The 25,709-nt window shown below is 38.7% G+C and overlaps 1 protein-coding gene across 1 annotated transcript; it reads right to left on the bottom strand.

Moving 5' to 3' along the window:
- Positions 1–4,592: 4,592 nt before the first annotated feature.
- On the bottom strand, positions 4,593–15,926 carry LOC131227498 (psbP domain-containing protein 6, chloroplastic). The gene is made up of 3 exons (XM_058223283.1): positions 15,601–15,926; positions 10,423–10,739; positions 4,593–4,846 (listed from the first exon to the last, which is right to left on the bottom strand). Exons 1-3 carry the CDS (start codon positions 15,896–15,898, stop codon positions 4,676–4,678), a joined length of 786 nt encoding a protein of 261 aa, XP_058079266.1. The 5' UTR covers positions 15,899–15,926; the 3' UTR covers positions 4,593–4,675.
- Positions 15,927–25,709: the final 9,783 nt, after the last annotated feature.

Genomic DNA, 25,709 nt, shown 5'->3' on the forward strand with positions numbered 1-25,709 from the left:
ATCATGTGCGGCCACGCTTTGATGTGGGGCATCCATCATGTGGGGCCCACATTTGATGTGACCATGCATCATGTGAGCCCACCTTAATGTGGCCCATTCATCATGTGGAGCCCACCCTTAATATGGGTTGCTCATCACGTGGGTCCACCTTAGAGAGATTTTAAAGAAAAGAGAGAAAGGTAAGATGGAATTATTTAAAATTTTTAAAGGCAAACCTTTTCAAAAATTAATTTAAAAAAATGTCTACTTGATTAAGCTAAATAAACTCTAAAAGAAAAAGTGACCTCCCTGTCACTTATTTTTTCAGGGAGCTTTTTGGCTAGTTAAAAAAAATATAAACTCTAAAATGAGGGTTTTACCAAACAGTATTTCGTAAATAAAAACTTAATTTTTTAGAATAAGTAAATATGTTTTTATTCGTAGAGATGCTAAACGGCCTCCAAGTCTCTGAGTCCATCCAACGTGTCTGGATATCGAGCTGAGTCTGAGTTTAGAGTTTTTGAACTATGGTTATATGTGAGCCCCAAGAATGTGATGGTTGTTGCCCTACGGTGAATTGTCTCTGTCCACTCTCCACCCAATGTTCCTCTATGGCTGGGGACGATCCTATCCATGAATTGATGGCAATCTAATGGATGGCTGCTGGAGGTATGATTGGTCCGATTTCAGCACCATGGGCTATCCAATGTTGGGGAATGCAGGTTACCTGCAGTTTAGGTCCCATATAGGGCTGTACACGAACCGAGTTAGCTTGGTTAGCTCGCTCGACTCGACTCGAAAAAGCTCGATTTGACTCAGTTCGAAACTGAGTTCGAGCCGAGTCAAGCTGATTTTTTGAGCTCGAAAAAATTTCGAACCAAGTTCGAGCTTGCCCGAGCATGACTTGACTCAGATCGAACCCAACTCGAATCAAACTCAGATCGAACCAGTTCGGTGACTCGGTTACTTTGATATTGATGTTGCTCACCGAGTGTTTGATGAAATGACTCAACGAAGTGTGGCTAGTGGCAAGGAAGGTATGTATATGAAACAAATATCCATTTTGATGTTGCTTACAAGGTGTTTAATGAAATACCTGTAAAACCGTTGCTACTATTTTATGTATAGTGAGAATTTGAAAGTGCAGTCCATGTGTTTGTGAAAATGTTGCACAGGCGAACTTGACTTGAACCGGGCCAAGCTACTGACCGAACCAGGCCAAGCTGGCTAGTCAGGCTCGAAGACCGAGCCGAGCTGAGTTTGAGCTGGGGTCAGCAAGCAAGTGGCCGAGCCGAGTCGAGCCGTGCCCAGCTCGACTCGGTTCAACTCATGTACCATGTACACCTCTAGTCCCATAGGAGGGGAACTGGACAATTGTTTGGATTTATGGAACTCTCCACTTAAGCCTAATAATCCAATCAACAACTACGGAAATAAACGATCCATAATGAAGAGGATGCCTCCAAAATATCACTTTGTTTGGACAATCCTAATCATCCAATCAACTATGAAAATAAACAATATGTAATGATTATAATAGATAAGTATCAATCTTTATGTAAATTGTCTATTATCTGGGACACCTTTTATTATCTAGCCCTGAAAAAAACACATTAATTTTGATCATAACCATCTGATCAATAGCTAGGAAACTGATGATCCATATTTATTATATTAGGAAAAATGTCTTATACTTGTCCATCATGTTGGGCCCACTTTAATTGTCCACCTTGTTAAACATTAATCGGGTCGGGTGATGCTAACCATTGGCTTTAAAACTTCATGTTCCAAGTTAATTATACAATTGCTCATCTCTTTCATCATCATTGAGATATGATGATTCTAACCATTTGATTAATGCATAGGAAATATATGGTCCATGTTTTTTACATTAGAAAGGGTCTGGTTAGTGATTGAACCCTCCACGTGCGTCCAGCCCTTGAAGGTCAATCCCTCCCAAAAAATCACTTAGGGCATGTTTGGTCTGTGGAATTGAATGGTATTAGATGGGATTAACATCATTATTCCACAATGATTGTATGTCTGGTAATATCATGGTATTGTAGTCATCCAATCCCATGTTTGGGATAAAATTTTTGCTACAGGAAAACAATTAAGCAAAATCATGTTTGGTGGACCATGAATTATAATCAAGGGACCAAATTCAAAATGGATGTTGTTCACTTATACACATATATAACTAGAATGTCACATGTAAACGGTGTATATGGATGGACGGCATGGATAAACGCATGCATCGATGTGGGGCCCACATGGGTAGTGGATTTCAAAATCCACGAAAATTCAGCATGGGACCAAATGCAATTACATGGGACTAAATGCAATTACCTCCCACCTAATCCTAACCTTTCCTATCCTCTCCAAATGCTAGATGGAATTGCACGGGACCAAATGCAATTCTATCTTCCCACCTAATCCCATCTAATACTCTGCGCCAAACGCCCCCTTAGACTGGATGGTCCTAACCATTTGATCCATAGCTAGGAAAAATATAAACTGGTACTGATTGTTATAGCCATATATTAGCCCGATAAATTTCTTTCTGCTTAGGAAGATAATGATTAATATATAGAGATTGCATGGTTATACTAGGAAAATTTGTCTATGTAACATAAGTTAACCATTATGGATATTTGCACTTAAAAGATGGAAGAAATTGAGTGAAATTAATAGGTGTCCAAGAATGAGGTGTGGAATTTACGAGAAAACAACATTATTTGGTTATAAATTGATGGAAGAAGGAAAGTGGAATATCTAAAAAGTTAAATGTTATGCGGAATGAGATGGCCACGTGCATTAAAATGATGAAAAAATGTTTTGGAGGATCTATAAGGAAAATCAACTTATATACGGAGCATTGGTGGTGGAATGATGATGCACAACAGCCTTTTAGCAAGAAACGTTCATGTTTCAAAGCTTGACGAAAAACTAGAAATGATTATTATTATTATTAATTTTTTTTAGTAACAATATAAAATGCCAAAAAGCATGCTAAGAAAGTAGTGAGGCTAAATTTAGGTTCATGATGATCTTAACAATAGATTGATGATGATAGAAGGTGAGAAAGATATCCCCAAACTTGCAAAAATGAGAGAGAGGAAGGGTAGAAATTTAGATCATATAAGATGCATTAAGATCGATGATTAGAGGGTACTGGTTAAGGACGATGAAATCAAAGAGGGGGAGAACCTATTTCGAGAACTTGTCACATGACAAACACTCTAAGAGCTCAACGATAGAAGGAATCATTGCTTCAAATGAGGCTGGAGGCCATATATACTTTCGTAGGACTATGATACCTGAATTGAAAGAAGCTTTGAAAAAATGAAATCAGAAAAGGTATTTTGACCAGACGGTATACCAATAGAGGTTTGTAAGTACTATGGGAGATATTAGTTTATTTGGTTTATTTTAACTGACAGAGTTGTTCAACAAAATTGTAAGATCAAAGAAGATACCTGACGAGTGAAAGAAAAGTACCATGCTACCCATTTATTATAATAAAAGTGACATACAAAGATGCACCAACTTTTGTGGGATTAAACTTATTAAAACTTTTGGAGAGTGGTTGAGCAAAGATTGAGGCATGAGACAAATATATCAAAAGTCAATTTGGTTTCACGCCAAGAAAGATGACCGTTGAGGATATTTTCCTACTTAGAAGCCAGGTAGAGGAAGGATCTGCACATGGTTATTATTGACTCAAAGAAAACATAAGGTAGTGTCACTAAAGAGTTAAACTACTAGGTATTGAGAAAGAAATGAGTTTTAATAGGATATATTGGCATGATTAAAGATATGTACGAGGGAGCAGTAACAATTGGGAGGACTACTAGTGGAAAGACAAGTGAATTTCCAATTACTGCAAGCTTGTACAAAGGGTTTTCATTGAGCTTGCACCAATGTTTTTTTTTACATTGGTTATGAACTAGTTAAGGAGGCATTTACTAGTTAATGTGTGAGCGTGTGTGTGTGGAAAACATAGTTTTGATGGATGAAACGAGTGGGTAAATGCAAAGCTATAACAATGGAGGGACGCTTATCTAAAGATTTTAAAATTAGTTGGGCAGAAATAAATGTAATTGATTTGCTGGATCCTTACTCTTGCTCCGGTGGTAGACTCTCAGGAGTTTCAACACCCGGTCAAGGGTTCGAGCATCCATAGGTGGTGAAATCCCACTAAGGCGTAAGTGTGGGGGGTGTGTGTGCATGTGTTAAATTTTTTTTTTTTTAAAATGTACTTGATTTTCTTGTGAATCTCAGTCTGAATGAGCACATGCTATCTAGGGGAAATGTAGTTATGGATCGAATAATTGAAATCTCTTTAGCATTCATATTGAGGCTCTGAGCTCCAAATTGCAATTACATTACTTTAAAGTGGGACTTGGACAAAATGTTGGTGCAATTTGAGGACTACTTCCTCATCATGAAAACTAAGAAACATCATTTATTTTGTCATCCCCTCTTTAAAAAAAAAAACTGGTGTTTTACAATTTAATTCATGTGTAGATCCAAACACAGAATTATTTTTGTTGCGATCTGTATCTTACTCATGCTCGCTCCCTCTCTACATCCAAAGCATACTATTGAACTGCAACAAATCATATGCTAGACATGCTGATATTATGTGTATGGAAAATAAATGAATCAATGAGGAACAGTTTTTGTTTGACAATTACACTTGAAAAGAATCCAATATGGCTTTGAGAGTTTTCTGAGAGGTCGACCATTGCTTTTCGTTGGCACTCGCCACAAATAAGATGACCGTGTTTCCCTTTGCAGTTGCCTTCGCGAGATTGTGTGAACCCGTCAAGGCCAATGGAGTCTCGAGCACATATTTGTAGTACTGCATGCACCAAGAAGATCTTAAATTTATTAGAGATGTTTTATATTTTTCTTTTAGAATGGAGAAATACAATCAAAGGCGTTGCGTGTTACTTCAAACTATAGTTATAAGAAGAATGAAATAAAGCAACAACAGATTTGGGTGTGAGAGAAGGGAAGTGTTTTGTGTCAAAATGTTGTCAAAGTATACAAAGGCTAGGAAGCAGCAATGGGAGCATGTGAATCCAAGGTGTGATTTGAAGTGGGAGCAGCACCTAGTTAGAAGGATCCCGCAAATAAGCATCAGATGTCTTACTACATCATCTACTAGATATTGGAGCATGGCCATCCACGATGGGGCTCTATACACTAACAGTTTGATAATGGAAACATGGGCCCTACATATATAATGCTTGACACCCAAGTTCAATGATCTGAACCCTCAAAAAGGGCCCCAAGTATATATTGTTTAAACCACCTAGTAGATTTTGTACACTATATTCCGGTTTTCAGTTTGAACAAGTGGGACCCAAGTTCAATGATCCAAGCTCTAGATATGATAGCCTCACCATAGATAGTAGGGACGTCAATAAACCAGGCCTAGGGTGGTTGAGGAAATATAATCCCAAGCAAGAACCCTACCCGAATCTAGAACGGGACAACTTCAAGGCCTACGCCTCATCCAATTAAAAGTTTGTCACAAAAGAGCCCAGCTTGTTAAGAATTTTCTACATGTATATTGTTGGTATGTAATTCATATATACATATGAATTATCATGGTGCAGGCCCAACGTAGCCTGAGCCACCAGAGCAATGAACTTGACACAAACCAGGCTTGATTACTAATCAGGCTCAAACTTTTAGACCCGAGCTCGACCTGTGACGGGCCAAGCCCGATAACCCAACTGGCTGGCTCCAACCCATTGACACACGTAGTGGACAGCGATGGCTGATGCACCAAAAATCAAAGATTGGAAAATCCAAACCCTGAAATTGGTGGGAAGCTGATAGATGTTAAGAAAGAAAAACACGAAAAGGGTCCACAATCAACCGAATTTCAAAAAAAAAGAAGAAGAAGAAGAAGTCAAAATAGATAATGCGTGGTGGAAGGCGTAACATCAAAAAGATAGCCAGGCAAAGTGGCTATCTCGTACACAATTCTATGTTTCTCCTTGCTAAACCAGGTGAGAAGTGGAACTAGCAGTTCTCATGTAAGAAATTGCAATTTTGGTATAGCCAAAAAAAAAAAGGCACGAACAAATCATGATTTCACAATTCATGTACCCTTACCAAACAGTCCAATAATGCTAAAAAGAAATACAATTTTGGTTAGTACAGAAGATGAAAATCCTAACATAATTGTGCATTCATGTATGATTTTTTCCATCCCAATGTGCCATATATGCTAATCGAGAAATATGAACATTACTAAGAGAACTGAGCATCATCTACCTAGAGAAATCAAGGCAGCTCATTAGGTCGTCCCACATGTACATTGCCAAGGCTCAAGAATTAGGACGATCATGTACAAAAATGGACAGTTGGAAATAAATGACCAAGGCTTCACATCCTATGTAAATGCATGGCCAACCTGATGTAGGGACCAACCTATTTTGGCACCAGAGGATGTAAACAAGGGTACTTGTTCGATGAACACTCAGATCTTGCTGCTGAACATATGGTGAAAGTAAGAACTGAAATCCTACTTGAGCAAGTAGCCTTAGTAGTGGCCATGATAAGAATTCATAATGTTTGTCTTCAAGGTGAGCAGCCTCTGGTTGGTGTAATAGGTGTAATAATGTAGGCAAGGGAAGTCAGAAATATACATCAATAACCTTGGTAAAAGAGTTTGTCTGGCACTACATATTTTTTTTTGGAAACAGGTGACAATTTATTAAAAAGCGGCAAAGCCGAAAGAATATGAGAAAAAAGAAAAAGAAACGCACAAACAGGCCCGAAAGCCCAACTGCCCCACAACTGAGGAGCTAAGAAAGGCACGCTCTCCAATGGACCACAACAAATCTAGCAGAGCCGAAAACCGAAGAGGGATTGTTGAGATCATCCCTTGGGCCACAACCCTGCTAAAAAGGTCTCAAACAATGCATGTTGGAGACCTTAACTATTGAAAATGACCTTTTCTAGGTAATGCACTATAGTGAGACTCAAGGGCAGTGTTAGCATGATCTGGTTGGTGAGTTGTGCTTGTTAACATGTATTGGTGGCCCCTACTATTGCCTACAACCAGTGTTCGAAATATCGGTATCATGTTACGTATCGCATCCTTGGGATACGGATGTGTATCGGTTATCACACAGGATATATCGTTTGCATCGGGTAATTTATCGCACTTTTTGGAAAAAAACATAGGGAAACATAGGGAAAATGGTTGAATTTTTCAATGAAACTTTAGGGATTGTTAAAAAAGACTTTAATACATGCTTTTAAATCATAACATCTCAAAAATAAATTGCACGTAATAGGTTTCCTTTGTATAGGGTCCTAAGCTATGTATTGTTTGACTAAATTAATGCAACTATATTCAAATTGAATGCATAACATTTGTAGTGTATGTGATTATCATTTTATCAAACACTCCTAAATACTTCGAAATTAGTCTTAATTGACAGTTGGTTGAAGAGAAATTTTTTTAAAAAATATTTTAATTTTTTTTTTTTTTTTTTAATTAAAAAATTATTTCTATTTTCCAAAAATTAACAAGGACTTAACAAATCAGTAGATCAGCTCTCATACATGCTTGATTTCATGTTTGGAGTGCAACATTGCAAGCAATTTGAGAGAAACTGGGGAAATTTTATTTCTTATTTTTCCAAATTTCTCCAAATCGGACCTCCTACTCTCCAATTTTGAAATTAGTGTATGTGATGATCATTTCATCAAATACTTCAAAATTAGTCTCAATTGATAGCAGGTTGAAGGAAATTTTGGAAAAACATAGAGAACATGAAGAACCAATGGATATCAAAATCAAAGCTTCAACTCCATGATTTTTCATGCAAAACATGAAGAACCAATGGATTTATAACCACTTGACACTGATTTAATATAATTTCAAAAAAAAAAAAAAAAGGATCGGAAATTGAAAATGCTGACCAGATTGAACATGTGGGATATATCGGCGTTTCGTATCGCACAAGTGGGATACAGGATATATCGTGGGATATATTGGCCAATATCGTCGATATTTAAAACTTGGCCTACAACTAGCTACTTGAACATGTCATTTAGGTGTCATTTGGCACCGTGGATTTGGAAATCCCGGACTAGAAATCCCCTGGATTTGAAATACCCTAGATTTATAATCCTCTGGTTGTGTTTGGCACTATGGAATCAGAATCCCCTGTAATCCAAAAATACCTATTTACTTAAATTGTGTAGTATATTTACAGGAGTTTGAATTTAATTACTAAATCAACTTTAATATCCCTAATCAATGTAAATATATAATGTTTGACACAATGATTGTAATAAGCCCACTGAATTACATACTTTGATAAAATAAAAAAATAAAATAAAAAAATGATGAAATTCCAAGCCTTAGATGGGCCACAAGCAAAGGATGACTACTGAGTGACTAACTAACATTTCTTAACTGTTGATTTACATGGCCAATGTTTGGACTGCCCAAATCATTCTATTGATGTAATTTTAGTGATGCAGTTGATAATTTGACTATTTTGGGATATCATCAACGGGCCACATGTACAATAGATTAGTAGCCTAGTGACAGATATGTTACACATGTGACTCTCTTGCCATTAAAAATGAGCAAAAAATGGATATGATTTGTAATCCAAGCAAAAGGGAGGGATTCCAAAAGTCACCAAAAGTGAGGATTTGAAATCCCATGGATTTGGAATACCCTCTAATCCACCCTTACCAAACGACTAATGGATTAGGAATACACTCAAATCCGTAGTGCCAAACCACCCCTTATTATTATTTCGATAATGGTGCATTTGTATGCCTTCATGCTCAGCAGTTTGCTTGGCAGCTGCCCTTCCATGACCCTACTAAGCCTGTTCCCACTTTGGGGCATGAATGTAATGGTAGGGCTGAGGTAGGGGTGCAACTTGGGTTAATCAATTGAACTTGACTAACCCAACTCAAAACCTTTAGCTTAGGTTGTGTTGGGCTTGGGTTAAAAATCCCAACCTAACTCAGGTGGGTTGGGCTTGGGTTGAGGCCTCAAGCAACCTGGCCTTCTATGCATTACTAATACATGATGAGTTACGAATAATATAAATTATGTAAACAAAAAATCACAATTTGAATGGCAAATATGGTTCATGAATGCAATTGTTCTTACTATGCACTCTATGCTATATATAGTGTTTGAGATGAGAACCATCCATGCATGGAAAACAGTTCATGATCAACATTAACTTGGGCCCACATGCTGAGTGATTCGATGTCTTTTGAATAGTGTATCTAAACATCAATGAATTTTTCTTCATCTATTTCTTTATTTTTTTAATTTTTTTATGAGTGGTGATTATAGACTTTATTCTGCAAGTCTTATTTTTGTACTTATAGGTATCACTTCAAAGATATTATTTGATGGTTAGATATTTGATTTTATGTGTTAGTTTACTATTCGCAAGTTTGCTAACCTGACTCAACCTGATCTAACACAATCTAACCTGACCCAACTCAAATTGTGTTATGGTTGAATATTCAATGCCTTGGGTTAGGATTGGGCTAGGTAGATTGGATAAGGTCTAGGGTCAGGTCAGGCCTCAGGCTGACTCTTGAAGTTGGGTTCGGCTTGGGTAGATCCTCAACCCAACCCGACCCAACCCACCCAAGCTGCACCCCTAGTTAGGGTTCAAAACTAGGTGGGATAGTGTTGGCATATGAGTGGTGTCAATGTGACCCTCTGCCATGGACAGTTTCCAAGAGCCTAAATAAAAGAGGAACATTGATTTATGTTCCCTAGCTGATTGCAACTATGGTGGAGTCGAGTTCGATCTGGACACTTGAACACCCGACCAACCAATCCAGCCAATCTATGAGGTGCAACATACATTTCAGGGGATATCAAGAAAAAAAATTCAATCAGATGATCAAATCAATTCGTAAGAGGGCCTCCTTTTTTATAGACATTCATGTCCAAGCCACGAATGGGATGGTTAGGATGACCTGATGAAAGCAATGCTATGGAACCATAAGCAATCCGTGATGAGCCCCACCAAATAAATGAATCAAATTGTTGATTGGACCTATCTTTAGATAAATGATCTTGGCCGTCCATTTATTAGGCTGTTGATCATATTGTTAGAATGGTCTAGCTGGTGTGATTTTTTTTTTTTGGTCATGGTAGTCCATGAAACATATGTTGCATCTAATGGAAGGTCCCAAGCTGTCAATGGACTATCCACGTCCCGATTTACATCGACTCTACATTAATTGGGGTGGGGTGGGGTCGACTCCATGTGATCATTCCGCTAAGAAAGCTTTCCTAATGATAGAGTTTCTGAATTTCATATTTAAACTACCAACAGCAATAAGAGTAACAAGGCAGAAAGGATCTGAATAAGAAAAAAGAGAGAATACGGGTACGACTACAAGGTATCTTACCGTTTGGTCACCAAGTTTTTCCACTGAAATTTCAAGGAGCTCGTCAGAATCGTATGTGTTCCCAGTCACAAAGGGGCCAAGGGAGGCAATCAGCTTTTCAGGGCTTCCAATTTCTTCAATGCTAGCATTGGGCTTGTTAGTCAGACGTATCAATGGAGAAGCTACCACCTGAACTTTGCCTTGCTTTTCATCTTCAAATTTCACCTCCACCCATGGTTCGGCACACTTGGGTTGGCAGTAGTTTCCAGATAAGATGTTAGCAACACGTGTCTGTTTCCAAGTAGGTGGGAGGATGAACTGATAGGGCTGCACATTTCCTACATGGCATAGAACCTTGAGCAAATAGGCCGAAAAGTGGATTGGTTGTACATGGGGACATGTGGCAAACATGCAAAATAAAAATATCCAGATCACTCATCAGCCAAGCCACACCATATATGCGACATGGCCAAAAAGGCTGACCAGACTATTCTAACCACTCAATTCAAACGTGGTCCAAAAAAATGGATGGGAAATGCAATGCAAAGATTCCAAAGCATTCATTATAGTCATGGGAGTATTGGGAAATGCAACTATGAACAGAGTTTCATTGTAATCCTTTAGAAGGAAGTGAAGATATGGCCATTAATAGGCAAAATTACTGGAATCAATGAGAACTCCTGGACAATGATGATGATGGAATATTGGATACTTCAATAATCAAAGGCAATAACCATGAAATTTGTATACAATAGATGGGGTAAAAAGAGTCCTAATCTAGCAATCATTCTTGACTAGTTCGGTTGAATTTCTTGAAGATAGGTATGGAGTGTACTGTGCAATTGCAATTTGCTAAAAATGACAATGGCGATCAGAAACCAGCTAAGACTCATTAATAAGCTCTCACATTTGAAGGCATGGAAGCAGAACAATCAGATGTGGATATTTGTAAGGAAAAAGAAAACCCATCAGCTGATAGTGAAATAAACCAGCTATGTATAGAAAGGTGTGATAGGCTAAAGCAATGAAAAATCAGAAGAATTAACATCATAAACAGCAAGAAGAGAATAATAGTACATAACAACGAGCACTCAATGCAACTTGAACACAAACATGTCTGTCGATGTCATGCATGCATACAGGGTGTTGGACAGTGGCTTTTAAAAGTTAAATTTGCCTCACATCTGTACAAATATGAAAGTAATAAATATATTTTAATACTGTATTTTGCTTGTTTACATGTTAAAAGATTCCAACAGATAGATAATGATACTAATAAACCTAAAAATCAATTCTTTACATGTAATAATATATCCCAAAATAAATGATAATGACAATTAAAAACAGCAAGTCTTATATAGGAGTGATGTCAAGGCTATGATGATGACGATGACATGATACTGTTTGATTTGATCCCTGTAAAGGAGTATCTGACAAGTTGACACAGACATATGCTGACAGGGTGCAATTCCAAAAAGTGCTGCAGGCTAAAATTAAGTATGATTGAACATCGAACAACAACTTATGTAGCAGGAATAAATTCCTAAACAGGGAGATGAGTCAACATTAATCAGTTAAAGGGAATATCAACTAGTAGAAGTAAAGCAATGCAACCTAACATCCAGTCTGCACGTGATATTGCCATCATATCTATACCGAACAAAACTTTTACCAACCATTCCAAGAGAGGCCCTCAAAGGGAAGGAATTCAGGCATCAAATGTGCTAAGATGGGCTGGCAATGGAGAAGGGTGGGAGAAGGAGACAAGATAAGTCCCAAGAGGTTGATTCATTGATTTTGACTTATACAGTGTTCATATAGACCTCAGTGATTGTCATCCGAGTAACAGTCTAAAACATGTTCACTGCATAACAACGCCCTATGTCATCACCATCTGGGACGTTCAACATCATACGGCTTAACATGACTACCATGCGAATGAGAGCGAAGGCTATCTTACCTGAGTATACATGCAGGTACAGGTCCGAGTACAAGTATCGGTCATAGAAAGGATGTGTCTAAATCACATTTTCTCAAAAGGGTACAGAATTATTGCTTTAAACTTAAAAACTCAACCGTAATAATGTTAAAGTATTTCCCCAACCCACCCAGGGTTTGGGCGAATGGCTAGTGTCGTGTGTTTTCTCCCCACAGAAGCAAGTTCAATTCCCGTCCCCGTGCTTTACCCGATGCACGTGGTTTGCAGGTGTTGCGTGCATATGCAGGGATTAGTCCTGCCTTAAAAGGGGGCAGGAACACCCTGCCGTCATCAATTAAAATAATAATAATTTCCCCAACAATATCCTAACATTAGGCTTATCCCAATTGTTTCTATTCACTTCAAACTGCAAGCACCTAATAAATCTAGAGTTCAAGTCTTAGGTAAGGTACATCCTCTATCCTAGTATCTGAGTATCCAACTTGTCTTTCCAGTAAAAAAGAAAAAAAGCAAAAAAGAAAAAAAAGGAGTATCCAACTTGTACTTCAGTTGTTTGAGGATCTGAGCATGCCAGGCATGTCCAAGGATCCTTGTTATCTCACTGTACCAGTCATCAAGTCTCATCTCACTGAATTAAATGCGGGCAGGCAAGGTGGGTGAGAGGAGCAAAATCTCACTTTGAATGGGGAGTGGGGAGGATTAAGGTCATAGTTGGACATCTTTCACGCTTAGAATGACAGAGGCGCAATGAGATGATATGTTTAAGGAGATGATGCACCAATTATAGTGCATCTCAGGTCATATAAATGTTATATGGGACAACCATAAGAAATCCCATGACAAGAATAATCATGACCCTCGAGTAAATGGATTTTCATTCCAATTGGCAGGTCATGTTGAAAGTAGTACCTCTCTTACTCATTCAATGGTTAATACACTGATAAAGAAGAATATGCCACAGGCATTATGGGCTGATCAATCCTACTAGATGTCAGTCCCACTCCAAACATCAATCACAAATGTCAAAATAGGGATGTGATGCTGAACTTCCGTTATTTACTTTATCATCACTACGGTATGCATGATGATCATTGTGATGTGGATCTGAGTTACAGTTGTAACGAACGTGAAGCGAAACAGCAACATATTCTGATGGGAAAGCAGGGAGGCATCTGTTTAAAAATGTTAGCAATATAAACAGCAAGGGAGCATGAGTTGAGGTGGAAGCGGCACCTTGTTAGAAGGAACATGCAAGTAAGATTGAAGTGTGTGCGCGTGTGTGTGTGTGTGTGTGTGTGTGTGTGTGAGTGTTTCTGTGGAGGTTCATGTTTCTACAAAAAGCTAGACCCGAAAGCTATCCAAGATTGATTCTGTTTATGGTAGACAACTATGAAGAAATTGACTCGTCTGATCTGAGTGAGGTACAGTTTGATAAAATGAAACTCAAGGGAAGCTTCTAGTGGATCCAACTCTTCCACCATGGTCTCAATCACTTGGTAAACTGGCTATAGGACATGTATATGCATATGGATTGGATATGGAGAATCGAGGGAATAGAAAGGCTACCATTTCTCCTCCCCCCGAAGGGGCTTATTATTGGGGATTATAGATTTTGTTGTAATGAGAGAATTGAACACTGTAATGGACATGGCCAGGAGGCACCTTAACGACTTTTGCTCTTTTGCTGTTTGTCAAGCCAGCAGACAAGGAACATCCATTGCATGTTGCATGTGTACTGGCAGCTACCAATGGCCCACATATATAGGGTGAAGGAGTGATCTGAGAGGAAGTAGTCTCTCAACAAGACAGGCAGAAGTTTGTCAACACTCAAGAAAACATGTTTCAAGAATGGGGTTAGGGTGCATTTTGGATTGGCATTTACTACTGCATATTGTGGTTCTGTGAAGAACAAGAAAAGGATACTAGAAGTTGCTAATAAATGGAGAGTACTATCAAGATTGCATAGGGTTGGGGCCCATGGGACCAGTTGGATGATTATATAGTCCAACCTGGGGACCACCTGCACCATATGGTCACACCGGACACAGTTAAGTAGAAATAGCATATCAGTTTCCAAGTGCCTCAATTTAGTGGAAGTTTCCTTTTCCTTTTATGAAATTTGTTTGACAAGTAAAGGCAGTTAGAAGCACATTTAGATTAGGAAAGTTTTGAAGCATAAACACATAAAGACTATATGTATGCAATGGACCAGACGATCCTAACAGCCCGCTTCATCCTCCCTTGCCCCCCTCCCTCAAGGTGGGGACTTCCACTGGAGATTTTGTTCGATCTCAACAGCCTGGTAGCATCCATAAACTTCGACACGCAAACTGACAAAGGAAGCATCTCCTTAAGCTTATAAAACAATGAAGGAACCAACACACACCCAACCGCCCACTTAATAGACTTTTTTAAGTGTAGAATGTGCACTGTTGCCCATTTAGCTTTCACTATTCACTTGTAGGCTATGCTCGCCGGCTGCACCGAATCCTCCAATCAGTGGAAATTTTGAACAATGGTCCATGCATGGTGAGAAACATGGGGTTTATAGTTGCACAATCCTTCTAACCAGGTTCCACTTCCACTTCGGATAGTGCTTCAGACTCAAACTCTGCTCAAGTGTCCTAGCTGTTTATACTCGCTACCATTTTGAAATAGACACTTCCGCACCGAAATCCATTTCCTCGTCACTTCATGCTTCATGCAACTATAGGTCCACCAGTTTGACAGATGCAATCAAACAAGATAACCTCATATATGGTGGAGGTGTGAAGAATACTAGACTAAGGTGTGAGCATGCTACACATTGAAAATTAGTGACCTAAGCGACATATCCACAATACAGAACGTGAACATTCACGTCAATCCAGACCACTTAAATTGCAGGCCCAACTGTGGATGGACCATCATCCAAAAACCACACTGATCAGATGAACCCCACTGCCCAATCGATGGATGTCGCCGAGGGCAATTAAAACAAAATCCCCAGGAATCCTAATTCCATAGGCGAAATTTGACGGTAGGGATCAAGATTATCCAATCGATTCCATTCCCGGGCTATCGCACCATCCACAAATCGGCCCACAATTTCGACGGTCTTGATCACGGATAACGAAATTGACCTTATAGTGAAATGCGGGGCAACTAACGCACCATCCACAAAGCGGCCCACAATTTGGACGGTCGTGATCATAATAAATTACCAAATTGATCTTATAATGAAATGCGGGGAAAAGGAGGGAAGAGGGAAATGCCGGTACCTGCACGAAGCGCGGGAGTATCCTTTGGAGTGGCCTTGAAGAGCACGAAAGATGGATCGGACGGTGAGGTAGGCAGGTAAGAGCCAACCTCGACCTCTCGAGCTTCGGCGATTGAGGGGACGATGGGAAGTATGGAGATTAGAGCGATTCCCTTGAGAAATTCTCGTCTGTAGGGGAGATTTTGATGCCATTCGCCGGAGATTTTGGGGGGATTTGAAGGGATGTAGAGGGGTTTGGAAAAAGAAGAGGAAGAGATTTTCAGAGCGGAGAAAATGGGAGTTGCTGAAGCGGTAGCCATGAAGAGAGAGAATGAGAGAGAGTTTGAAGAGGCGACTCGTCGCTCCCGCCCTTATCCATGTAAAAAGGAAAACACTTGGGTCCCACGCGCTATGTACGAACCAGGGTTAGTTTCACTAACTTGGAAGAAACCTATTATATTGAATAAAATCCAGTCCGTCCTTAACGTATATAATCCAATTTTAGTTCCATATTCAAAAAATCATGATGGTTTAATACTCTAGTGGTCCACTCCCAACATTTTTTTCCCTGAACCCATAAATTGACCTGATGAGGCCCAACTAAATTTTAAAATAATAATATTATTTTTATTTATATCATCGTGATGATTCACATTAAATGAATGGATTGGATAGAAAATAAAAACTACGGTATGTGCTAAATAAAACTAATGGCAGGAATTTCATTCCAAATGTTTCCTGTAGTATGGTTTATATGAGATTTAGATAATAAAAAATTTGGTTTCAACGGTTAAGATGATATAAAGTATCTGATGGACGGAGTAGATCTGATGAAAGTTGCATATATATGGCTCTCTTACTGCGAAAGTAGCGCTGCTGGTACCCAGCCGGGGTGACCTTAGCGCGGCTCATGTCCAAAAGGAGCGGATTGCCTCTGACCCCATGTTGTGGGAAGTTGTGTGGGGCCCACAGAGATGGACGTGACAAATCCACTCCGTACATCAGTTTTGAAAGATCAAAACAGTACAGGATTTTAAAATCAGGCAGATTCAAAACTCATGTGGCCTATATCACACAGAACAGTAGGGATTGAACGTACAACATTGGAAACTTTGTGGGGTCCACAGAAGTTTTCAGTCAGTATGATATTGTGAATACATTTTTATCTGAGTGATAATAACACTATTAACGGTTTGGATTGCATATCGACGTCATGGTCAGATCGAGGAAGGTTTCAACGGTGGATGATTCCATTCCCACTTTCTCGTTTAGTGTGGCCTATATGAGTTTTGGGTATTCCTCATTTTCATTATGCTATTCTATAGTGGTATTTCAAAAATGATGGACCGAGTGGATTTATGATGAGAATCTATTTGGGCCCCATACAGCTTCCGACAACAAAATATCTCTGTGTCGGGGCAGAGGCAATCCGCTACCGTTAAAAGGAGGCAGATTGATTACTGAATAAACTGTTGGGAAAAGGTGATCTATGTGTCTTATCCAGGCCGTCCAACCGTTTTATCATATCATTTTAGGGCATGATCTAAAAATCAAAGAATACCCAAAGCACGAATAGACCACACCATAGGAAACAGTGGGAATAATGACGTCCACCGTTAGACAGTGATGTTTATTTGTCATCTAACCTGTACATGAGTTCACATGGATATGGATGAAGGGAAAAACAACATCACCTCGATACAAAAATTTTTTGGCCCTCAAGAAGTCTTCAACGGTAGGTGTTCAATTCCTACTATTTCGTATGGTATGGCCCACTTGATATTTAGATATATTTCAATTTTGGTTTCATCCTCTAAAATGAGCTGATAAAGCAGGTGAACGGCGTGGATAAGACACATACATCAAGGTGGGCCCCACAGAGCTATTATGAGTAACTCAAAAGAGTTATTTGATACTCTGGCAGAGTATGACGCTTGATACGTAGGCCCTCGTAAATTGCATTAAATCAAATCAAACCGGCCATAACATATTTTTCCATCTTTCGAACAGAGTCCACTAATCAAATAATTAGATAATCACTTCTTTTTTCACGACACATCCAAACTAGGGTTCATAATTTGAACAGTTTTTTATATGTCATCTGTAGCTTCTAAGCGCCTGTGTATCATCCATAACACTCTACCCGAGTATCAAAGTCTTTTCGATTGAGAAAAATGATAACATAAAGTAGCTATATGAACTTTGAGATACATCATTTCTTAATTGCCTACGTCCGATATTTAGAACATCCACTTAGTGATAAGATGGCAATCCAAGAATCAACCGTCCACAGGGATACAACATCAAAATCGATGGACAACTGACAATATGACTCATGCATGGGTGTGACCCACTCAACAAGTCAATATGATTTATTTCAATGGTGGATGATCATCATAAAATGGCCCACCTTTGGAACGGATTGGATATTCTAAAATGTGAATTTTTGGAAGGAAAAAAATGGTTGAACGTTAAAGGTCGCATACAGCCGTTGTATATGATTGTTTCTCTTGATATGATACGCTGACAGAGTAGGATGATTTATACCTACGCAGTCTTGAATTGGACAATTGGGACTAGGGGTGTACACTGAGTCAAACCGAGTCGAGCTGGCCTCAGCTTGAGCTGACCCCATCTTGGCCACAAGCTGACACTAGCGCAAACTTGGCTCGACTCGGTCTTCGAGCCTGACTGGCTAGCTTGGCTCAATTCGGTCAACAGCTCAGGCTAGTTCGAACCAAAATCAAGCCTCCATGGCATTTTCACAAACACATGCTGTACACTTTTAAATTTTCACTGTGTGTAAACAGCGGCAGCTATTTACAAGTATTTTCATCAAACACCTCCCAAGCAACATTAAAATCAAGAAAAAAAAATGATATTTGTTTCATATACATACCTTTTTTACCACTAGCCAACACTTCATTTAGTCATTCCATCAAGCACTTGGTGAGCAACATCAATATCAAAGTAACCGAGTCACCTAACTAGTTCGATTCGAGTTGGGTTTCGATTCTAGCCAAGTCGAGCTCAGGCTAGCTCAAACTTGGTTCAAAATTTTATCGAGCTCAAAAAAATCAGCTCAACTCAGCTGGAACTCAATTTCAAAACAAGTCGAATCAAGCTTTTTCGAGTCAAGTCGAGTGGAGCTAACCCGGGTTCGTGTACACCCCTAATTGGGACCCAATATGGATTAGCTTGAATTTCCAAAATAAAACATATTGAGATATTATACTGTCGGATGATGGGATATTTATTTATTAGATGTGGATCATTAAAAAATTTCAATTTAATCATTAATTACATGTTCAATAACGGTCCAGTTAAGATCACAGATTCAGTGTAAAATTTAGGTTTGTGATACTAAAGTGGTCCCATGCCTTGGACAGCTTAGGATAGTTACATCTACGGACACGTGTGGAAGTTCTGATTGCATGTGTATGAACAATCACGCTCATGCAGGTATCGAGGTTTTTCTTGGTCCTGTGAGGTTTGATGATGCAGATTGAATACCGACCCTGCGAGTACTGTCGTCACTACTGGTTGGTGTTGTGGGCCCCATAATGCATCCACGCCCTCATCCATTTTTCCAGCTCAACCTAGGGCATGAGCCCAAAAATTAGTAGATCCGAATCTAAGGTGGACCACACCACATAAAACAGCGGTGAATGAATGCTAAATATTTTGGATCAATTTGATATTTGTGATTTTCCTTCATCTAGGTTTGTCTAACCTGATCAACAGTTTGGATGGAAAATAAACATTACAATGGGTCCGGAGAAGTTTCTAATGATGGGCGTTTACTTACCAATTCCTGCGATGTGGTCCACTTGAGATTTGGAACTACCTATTTTTTTGACTCACGCCCTTAAAATGATTTAGTAAAAACGATTAATGGTGTGTGTGTGTGTGTGTGTGTGTGTGTAGGCCTACATAGCACTTGCTAGCAGCTAGGTAGATGCCAGGTCATCACTAAATAGCCATTAATTTTAACATCATAGAAGAGATGACATCAACATCTGGATCCATTATTATTTTTATCATCTTGTGCAATTTACCTTTTTTCAGGAAAAAATGTTCCTTTGCTAACTATCCTCTCATACAATGGTAATTTTTTGCGGAAGTCGAGAGTGCCTTTTGAGAATGAGGTGGGCTCTACTAAAGCAATGATTGGAATCACCTCTCCGACAATTTAATCCGTTTACTTTCATTGGATAGCTAGGAACCCACGATAACATCATTTCAAAAAAAAAAAAAAAAAACTTTAGAATTATGTGTGGCCCACAACTGCATTAACATTGCGCGTTAATTTTGAATTGTTTTCTCTTGTATAGTACATTCGTAATTAGTTTTTCCCTCAAACTTCGGTAAATGACATGAAATTAATACTTGTAATGTCTTGGATTTTCACTATTTTGAATTTCTAAAAAGAAAACTTTCAATATGACTGACATATGTTGTCGCTTATTGGCCCTTGACGCTCGAAGTGAGCTTATACGCGGGTGGTGCACAAATTTGATTAATCAACTATAAGAAGCCAACGAATCCATCCGATCAATGAAACATTGGGCTTAGCCTCGTAATTTGTTCACATAGAGCCCAAATCTAGCCGACTTATCACTGACTAATAAAGACAACCATGACTAAATAAAGATCTACTTAAAGCCGATACAACTAAGGGTCATATCTTAATTAACAAACTAAACTGAACTACTATCCTTTTAGCCTAAGAACTGACAGTTTATGATGATTATAATCGAATCTTCATTTTCGCTAGTTGCGAATAGGTCATACTACAAACATGGCTAATTTAAAACATAATCATTGCGCACAAGAAATTTCGCTACCCAACTCATTTCAAATGCCCTAATTATTTGAACAAGTTCTAAACTACTCGTTAGTGGGCCACTAAATCCGATGCTATAGAAAAATGTTCATCTTAGTGGGCCTAATGTATATCGTGGGACATCAAGTAGAGATCATATCTCAAATCGTTCAACTTGTACTCGCAAGGCGAGTGCTTGGGTTATGTGAATACTTAATATAAAAACCTGAAATTTAAGTGAAACTAGTTCATTGCTCTTTTACGAAGTTGTAACTTTCGAAACATTGATTCATGGTCAAATTTAGGGTACTGACTAAAGATATTTCTCCACACATCCGTATTGCCACGGGCCCAATTGATCATCGGTGACTGTCGATCCAAGTTAGGGCCTTCCTGGTTAATTGAAACGTCCAATCATCATATGGTTGTGTCCAAATATAGATCGCCTATTGGGACACTTATCTCATGGCTCAGATTGACCTTTACACCTCCCAACATGTCCCATTAGTTGGAAACAACCCCCTCTAAGGTTGGTATAATAAATAAAGGGCCATTTGTACAACATCTGGTAGTATAAATACTATTTCATTTCACATCCCCTCTCCCCATACGAATTTACCCTAGAAAGAAAGAGAGAAAGATAAGAAAAAAAGGAGGGAGATCTTGAAAGATGAGGGATGTCTTGTAGTGTTCTTGATGTGTTCCCTTCAATCAAGCCTTAGCCTCGTCCGTTCTCCTCTGCCGAATCCACCTCACTCGCGACTGGGAGGTAAGAAACAAATCCTACTTTTCAACATAGGTTTTTCTAGGATGAATTGCATGAATCTTAAATAGTTCTTGGTGTTTATATACGAATTTGTGATTTTCCCAAATCCCTAATCATAGGAGCGCTTTGAGTCTGACGAATCATTGCAAAGGTGCATATCATTATGCCTAGGTTTTCATTTATCAACCTTTAAGAGTCTTAGTTAATGATGTCTTATGTTGAATGAGTTATAATAGCTAACATGTTTATATTTCATGTGTGATGTGTCATTGGTTGTCTATGGATGCCTACATGTTTAATAAAATGCCCATGTGATTAGAAGTGTTATTTTAATGATGCTCATATGTTTGATTAAATGCTCGATTGAATGTATTGATTTATTGATGTGCATGTTTAATTAAATGCTTTAGTGAATGTATTAATCTATTGAGTCTCACATGTTTGATAAAATGCCTAAGTGAGTGTGTCGTTGAATCTATGTTATGACGATATGACAAATTGTTAAGTCTATAGTGTTATTTAGTATTTCTTATGATGTGGGGTCAGTTAGCTAACCATCCGAACAAAAGGGATGGCCTGAATTGGGGTAGTCATCCTATGTTTGTTTTATCGACCCAAGTTGAACACGGACGACTGACAGTAGCTGGATTACACGGGATGCTTGCACACAATACTGGTTGTGCCGGGGTTCTTCCAAATCAATCAAATTAGTCCACTAGCCGACTAATCGTGTATGTTCATAATGTATGACACCACCAAATTGAATTTAAGATACCCCATTCTCAATGGATGAGTTCATTCATAATTGTTAGTGCGATACAATCCCACTAAGACTCATGAGCCAGGCATAATAGTATGGGACATCGTATTCGAGCTGTCAGCCTATGCTAGGGTGACGGGCCTCCCCGTAGTGACCAATGAGCACTAATAGAGGTGAAAAATTGTTGTTCGAATGGCCCTCGTCAAATTACCCGGCCGACAGTTTCGTGTCAGAGTACTGTTTGAACGACCCAAGTGTGAATGAAATTGGGTGACGAGCCCTATCTTTTCTAGTGGTTTGGTTTTATGCGACAAGCTCGCACTTCAGAACTGAGTGATCATATTCAATGTTTGGGTGACGACCCATACTTGGTTATAATGTCCTGAATTTTTACTATTTTGGATTTCCAAAAAACCCTCGAAATTTTTTAATATAAATAACTTATATTAGTTTATACGCGAGTGATACTAGTAAAGAACCATACAAACTCAATTAATCAGTCGTAGGAAGCCAACAAATCCGACCGATTACATAAACCTTAAATCTAGCCTCGTGATTTGTTCATCTAGGGCCCAAATCTATCCAACCTATCACAGACTAATCAAGATAACCATAACTAAATAAAGACCTACCTAAAACCGAAAAAGCTAGGGGTCAGATCTTAATTAGCAAACCAAATCAATCCACTTAATCCTTTAACTTAAGAACCAATGGTTTAAGGTTTTTAGGATCGAATCGTCGCTTCCGCTAATCGTAAATAGGCCATAATATGAACTTAGCTAATCCATACCTTAATCATCGTGCATAAGAAATCTCATTATCCAATTTATTCCAGAAATGCCCCGATTATTTAAACGATCTCTAGACCGCTCGTTAGTGGGCCACTAAACCCGATACTATAGAAAGACATTCGCCTTAGTGGGCTTGACATCCATCGCAGGACATTGAGACGAGGTCGTGTCTCAAATTTCTCAGCTTGGACTTGCAAGCCAAGTGCATGAGATGTGTGAATGCCTTAAATGAAAACCTGAAATTTAAGCGAAACTACCACATTGCTCTTTCGCGAAGTTGTAACTTTTAGACCGTCGGTTCATGGCCAAATTTAGGATACTAACTAAAGATATTTCTCCACACATATCCATTTAACCACAGCCTCGATTGATCATCGGTGACCATCAATCTAAGCTAGGGCCTTCTTAGTTGATCGGTACGCCCTATCATCGTGTATTTGTATATATCCAAACAGAGATCACATTATTAGAAACATATTACATGGCTTATATTGACTTATATGCCTTCTATTGGGTCCCATTAGTTGGAAACAACCCCCTTGATGGTCAATATAGTAAATAATGAGCCATTAGGGCCATTTGCACCACTTCTGATACTATATAAGACCCTTATTTGGGCATCCCCTCATTCCATACGAATTTTAACAAGAGAAAAATGGAGAAAGAGAGAAGAGAAAGAAGAGAAAAGATGAGAAAGAGAGAGGGAGAGTTTGAAAGTATGAGGGTTTGTGTACCTTCACCCTCATATCCCCCTCTATAGCAACCTTACTACTCACGGATCCTTTGTGAAGTTCTCTCGGCGGTAATTGGAAGTAAGAAATAGATTCTACTATCTAATATATTATTTGGGTTAGGTTTTATAGTCCTTACAATTGTTTGTATGATTGTTTAGGCTTTGGTAGATTTTCCCTATAACTCTAATCCTATGAGCGCTTTGAGTCAGGCAAATCATTGCAAAAGTGCAGACCATTATGCCTAGGTTTTCATTTATCGATCCTTAAAGGTCTCAGTTAATGATGTCTTATGTTGAATGGGTTGTAATAGCTAGCATGTTCATATTTCATATTTGATTGTATAATGTGTTATTTGTTATTTATGGATGCCTGCATGTTTGATAAAATGTCTATGTGATTAAAAGTATTATTCTAATGATGCTCACATGTTTAATTGAATGTGTTGATTTATTGATGTTCACGTGTTTGATTAAATAGTCTAGTGAATGTATTACTATATTATGGCTCACATGTTTGATAAAATGTCTATGTGGTTGTGTAGTTGAATCTATGTTAACAGCATGATAAATTGCTAAGTTTGTAGTGATGCTTAGGTTGCTTATAATGTTGGGTCAGTTGGCTAACCACCAAAATTAAAAGAGTGGCCCGAATTGGGGCGGCCACCATACACTTGTTCGATTGACCCAGGTTGAACATGGACGACCGACAGTAGCTGAACTACACGGGATACTTACACCCAATATCGGTTTGTTGTGGTTCTCCCAGGTCAATCAAATTAGTCCACTAGCCGACTAATCATGTATGTTCATATTGTATGACACGACTAAATAAAATCTAGGATACCCCATTCTCAATAAATGAGTCCATTCATAACCGTTTGTGCGATATGATCCCTTTAATACTCATAAGCCGGGTATGGTGGTATGGGATACAGTGTCCAAGCTGTCGGCCTATGCTGAGGTGACGAGCCTCCCTATAGTGACCAGTGAACGCTAATGGAGGTGAAAAATTATTTTTCGAATGACCCCCATCAAATTATCCAATCGATTGTTTCGTGCCAGAGTACCATTCGAACGACCAGGGTGTGAATGGAATTGGGTGACGAGCCATTTTCTTTGTGATAGTTTGGTTTTATGTGATAAGCCCGCACCTCAGAATTGAGTGATCATACTCGGTGTTTGAGTGACGACCTGTACCAGGTTGATCCTCATACCTTTGGGTATTATGTCGTACCTTTGATATTGTTAATTGGTGAGATAAATGGGTGATACTTAAAGTTGGATCAAGGGATACTGGTAAATACTCGCTACATGCGGCAACGAGCCATGTAATTCGAATAAGGACTCGTGATATAATGTTGGTATCTTAGCTTCACTAATATGCTGGATGAATGAAACTTAATAATTACTCGGCTAACATAAGCATCAATCGCATTATAATAAATAAGATGTGAGGATTTGGCGTTGGAGTTGCGTGATGAGGGAGTGTTGGCATTTGCAAAATAAGCGTTGAAGTCGCGTGTGAGGGAGTGTTGGATTGAAAGGTGCATGTATCATTTCATAATCTTATTCATATATTTAATAAGAGTATTTAGGAAATGCTTGATGTTTTGTTTATTATTAACTACGTTAATTGAATCGATAACATGTATAACTTAGAACTAATGAAACCACTGAGTTAGCTACTCACTCCCATCTAGGACCGTGTTTTAAAACACCAACCAAGTAATATTATTGATGCAGATACTAGCGAAGCCTCCGATAGATAGATTTGGATCGGCTTACACTTTCGTCCTGATACCTTGGGAGCGTCGGACGAAGATGGAAGTCCTTTCGTTTACTTAATTTTGTACATGTATATGTTAAAGTCATGCTTTATGTGTAAGTTTTATTGTATATTCATTGTATCTTGTATAATTCCCATTTTGGGCGACCATCACTATCGGAACTGTATTTTGACTCTTAGCCCTATATTTATTGATTTTTGTTATATCTGCTGATATACATGAAATATTGACAGTTATACTCTTTAAATTATGTCTTTCCGTATCTTATTTTAGTCTAATTCCATCTGATTTTGTGATTGTGATGATACTTACAAATAATGAAAGATGATGTGAAAAACAGAATAGATACGGAAGAATGTACCTCTCCCAGATTTATGGTCCAGATGAGCTGTGAAGTTGTTCAACCCTCAGGAAATCATCCAAGGCAAGTCATGAAATTTTATTGGGTGAAGAAAATGAATGGAGATAT

The sequence above is a fragment of the Magnolia sinica genome, chromosome 15 (genome assembly GCF_029962835.1).
Source record: "Magnolia sinica isolate HGM2019 chromosome 15, MsV1, whole genome shotgun sequence".
Lineage (NCBI taxonomy): Eukaryota > Viridiplantae > Streptophyta > Magnoliopsida > Magnoliales > Magnoliaceae > Magnolia > Magnolia sinica.

Excerpts from the sequence above, each read along its gene's own strand:
- LOC131227498 (XM_058223283.1), bottom strand. The coding sequence starts at position 15,898 with ATGGCTACCGCTTCAGCAACTCCCATTTTCTCCGCTCTGAAAATCTCT. Across the intron at positions 10,740-15,600 it reads TACTCCCGCGCTTCGTGCAG|GAAATGTGCAGCCCTATCAG; the intron begins GTACCGGCATTT and ends TATGCCATGTAG. Across the intron at positions 4,847-10,422 it reads AAAAACTTGGTGACCAAACG|TACTACAAATATGTGCTCGA; the intron begins GTAAGATACCTT and ends TGGTGCATGCAG.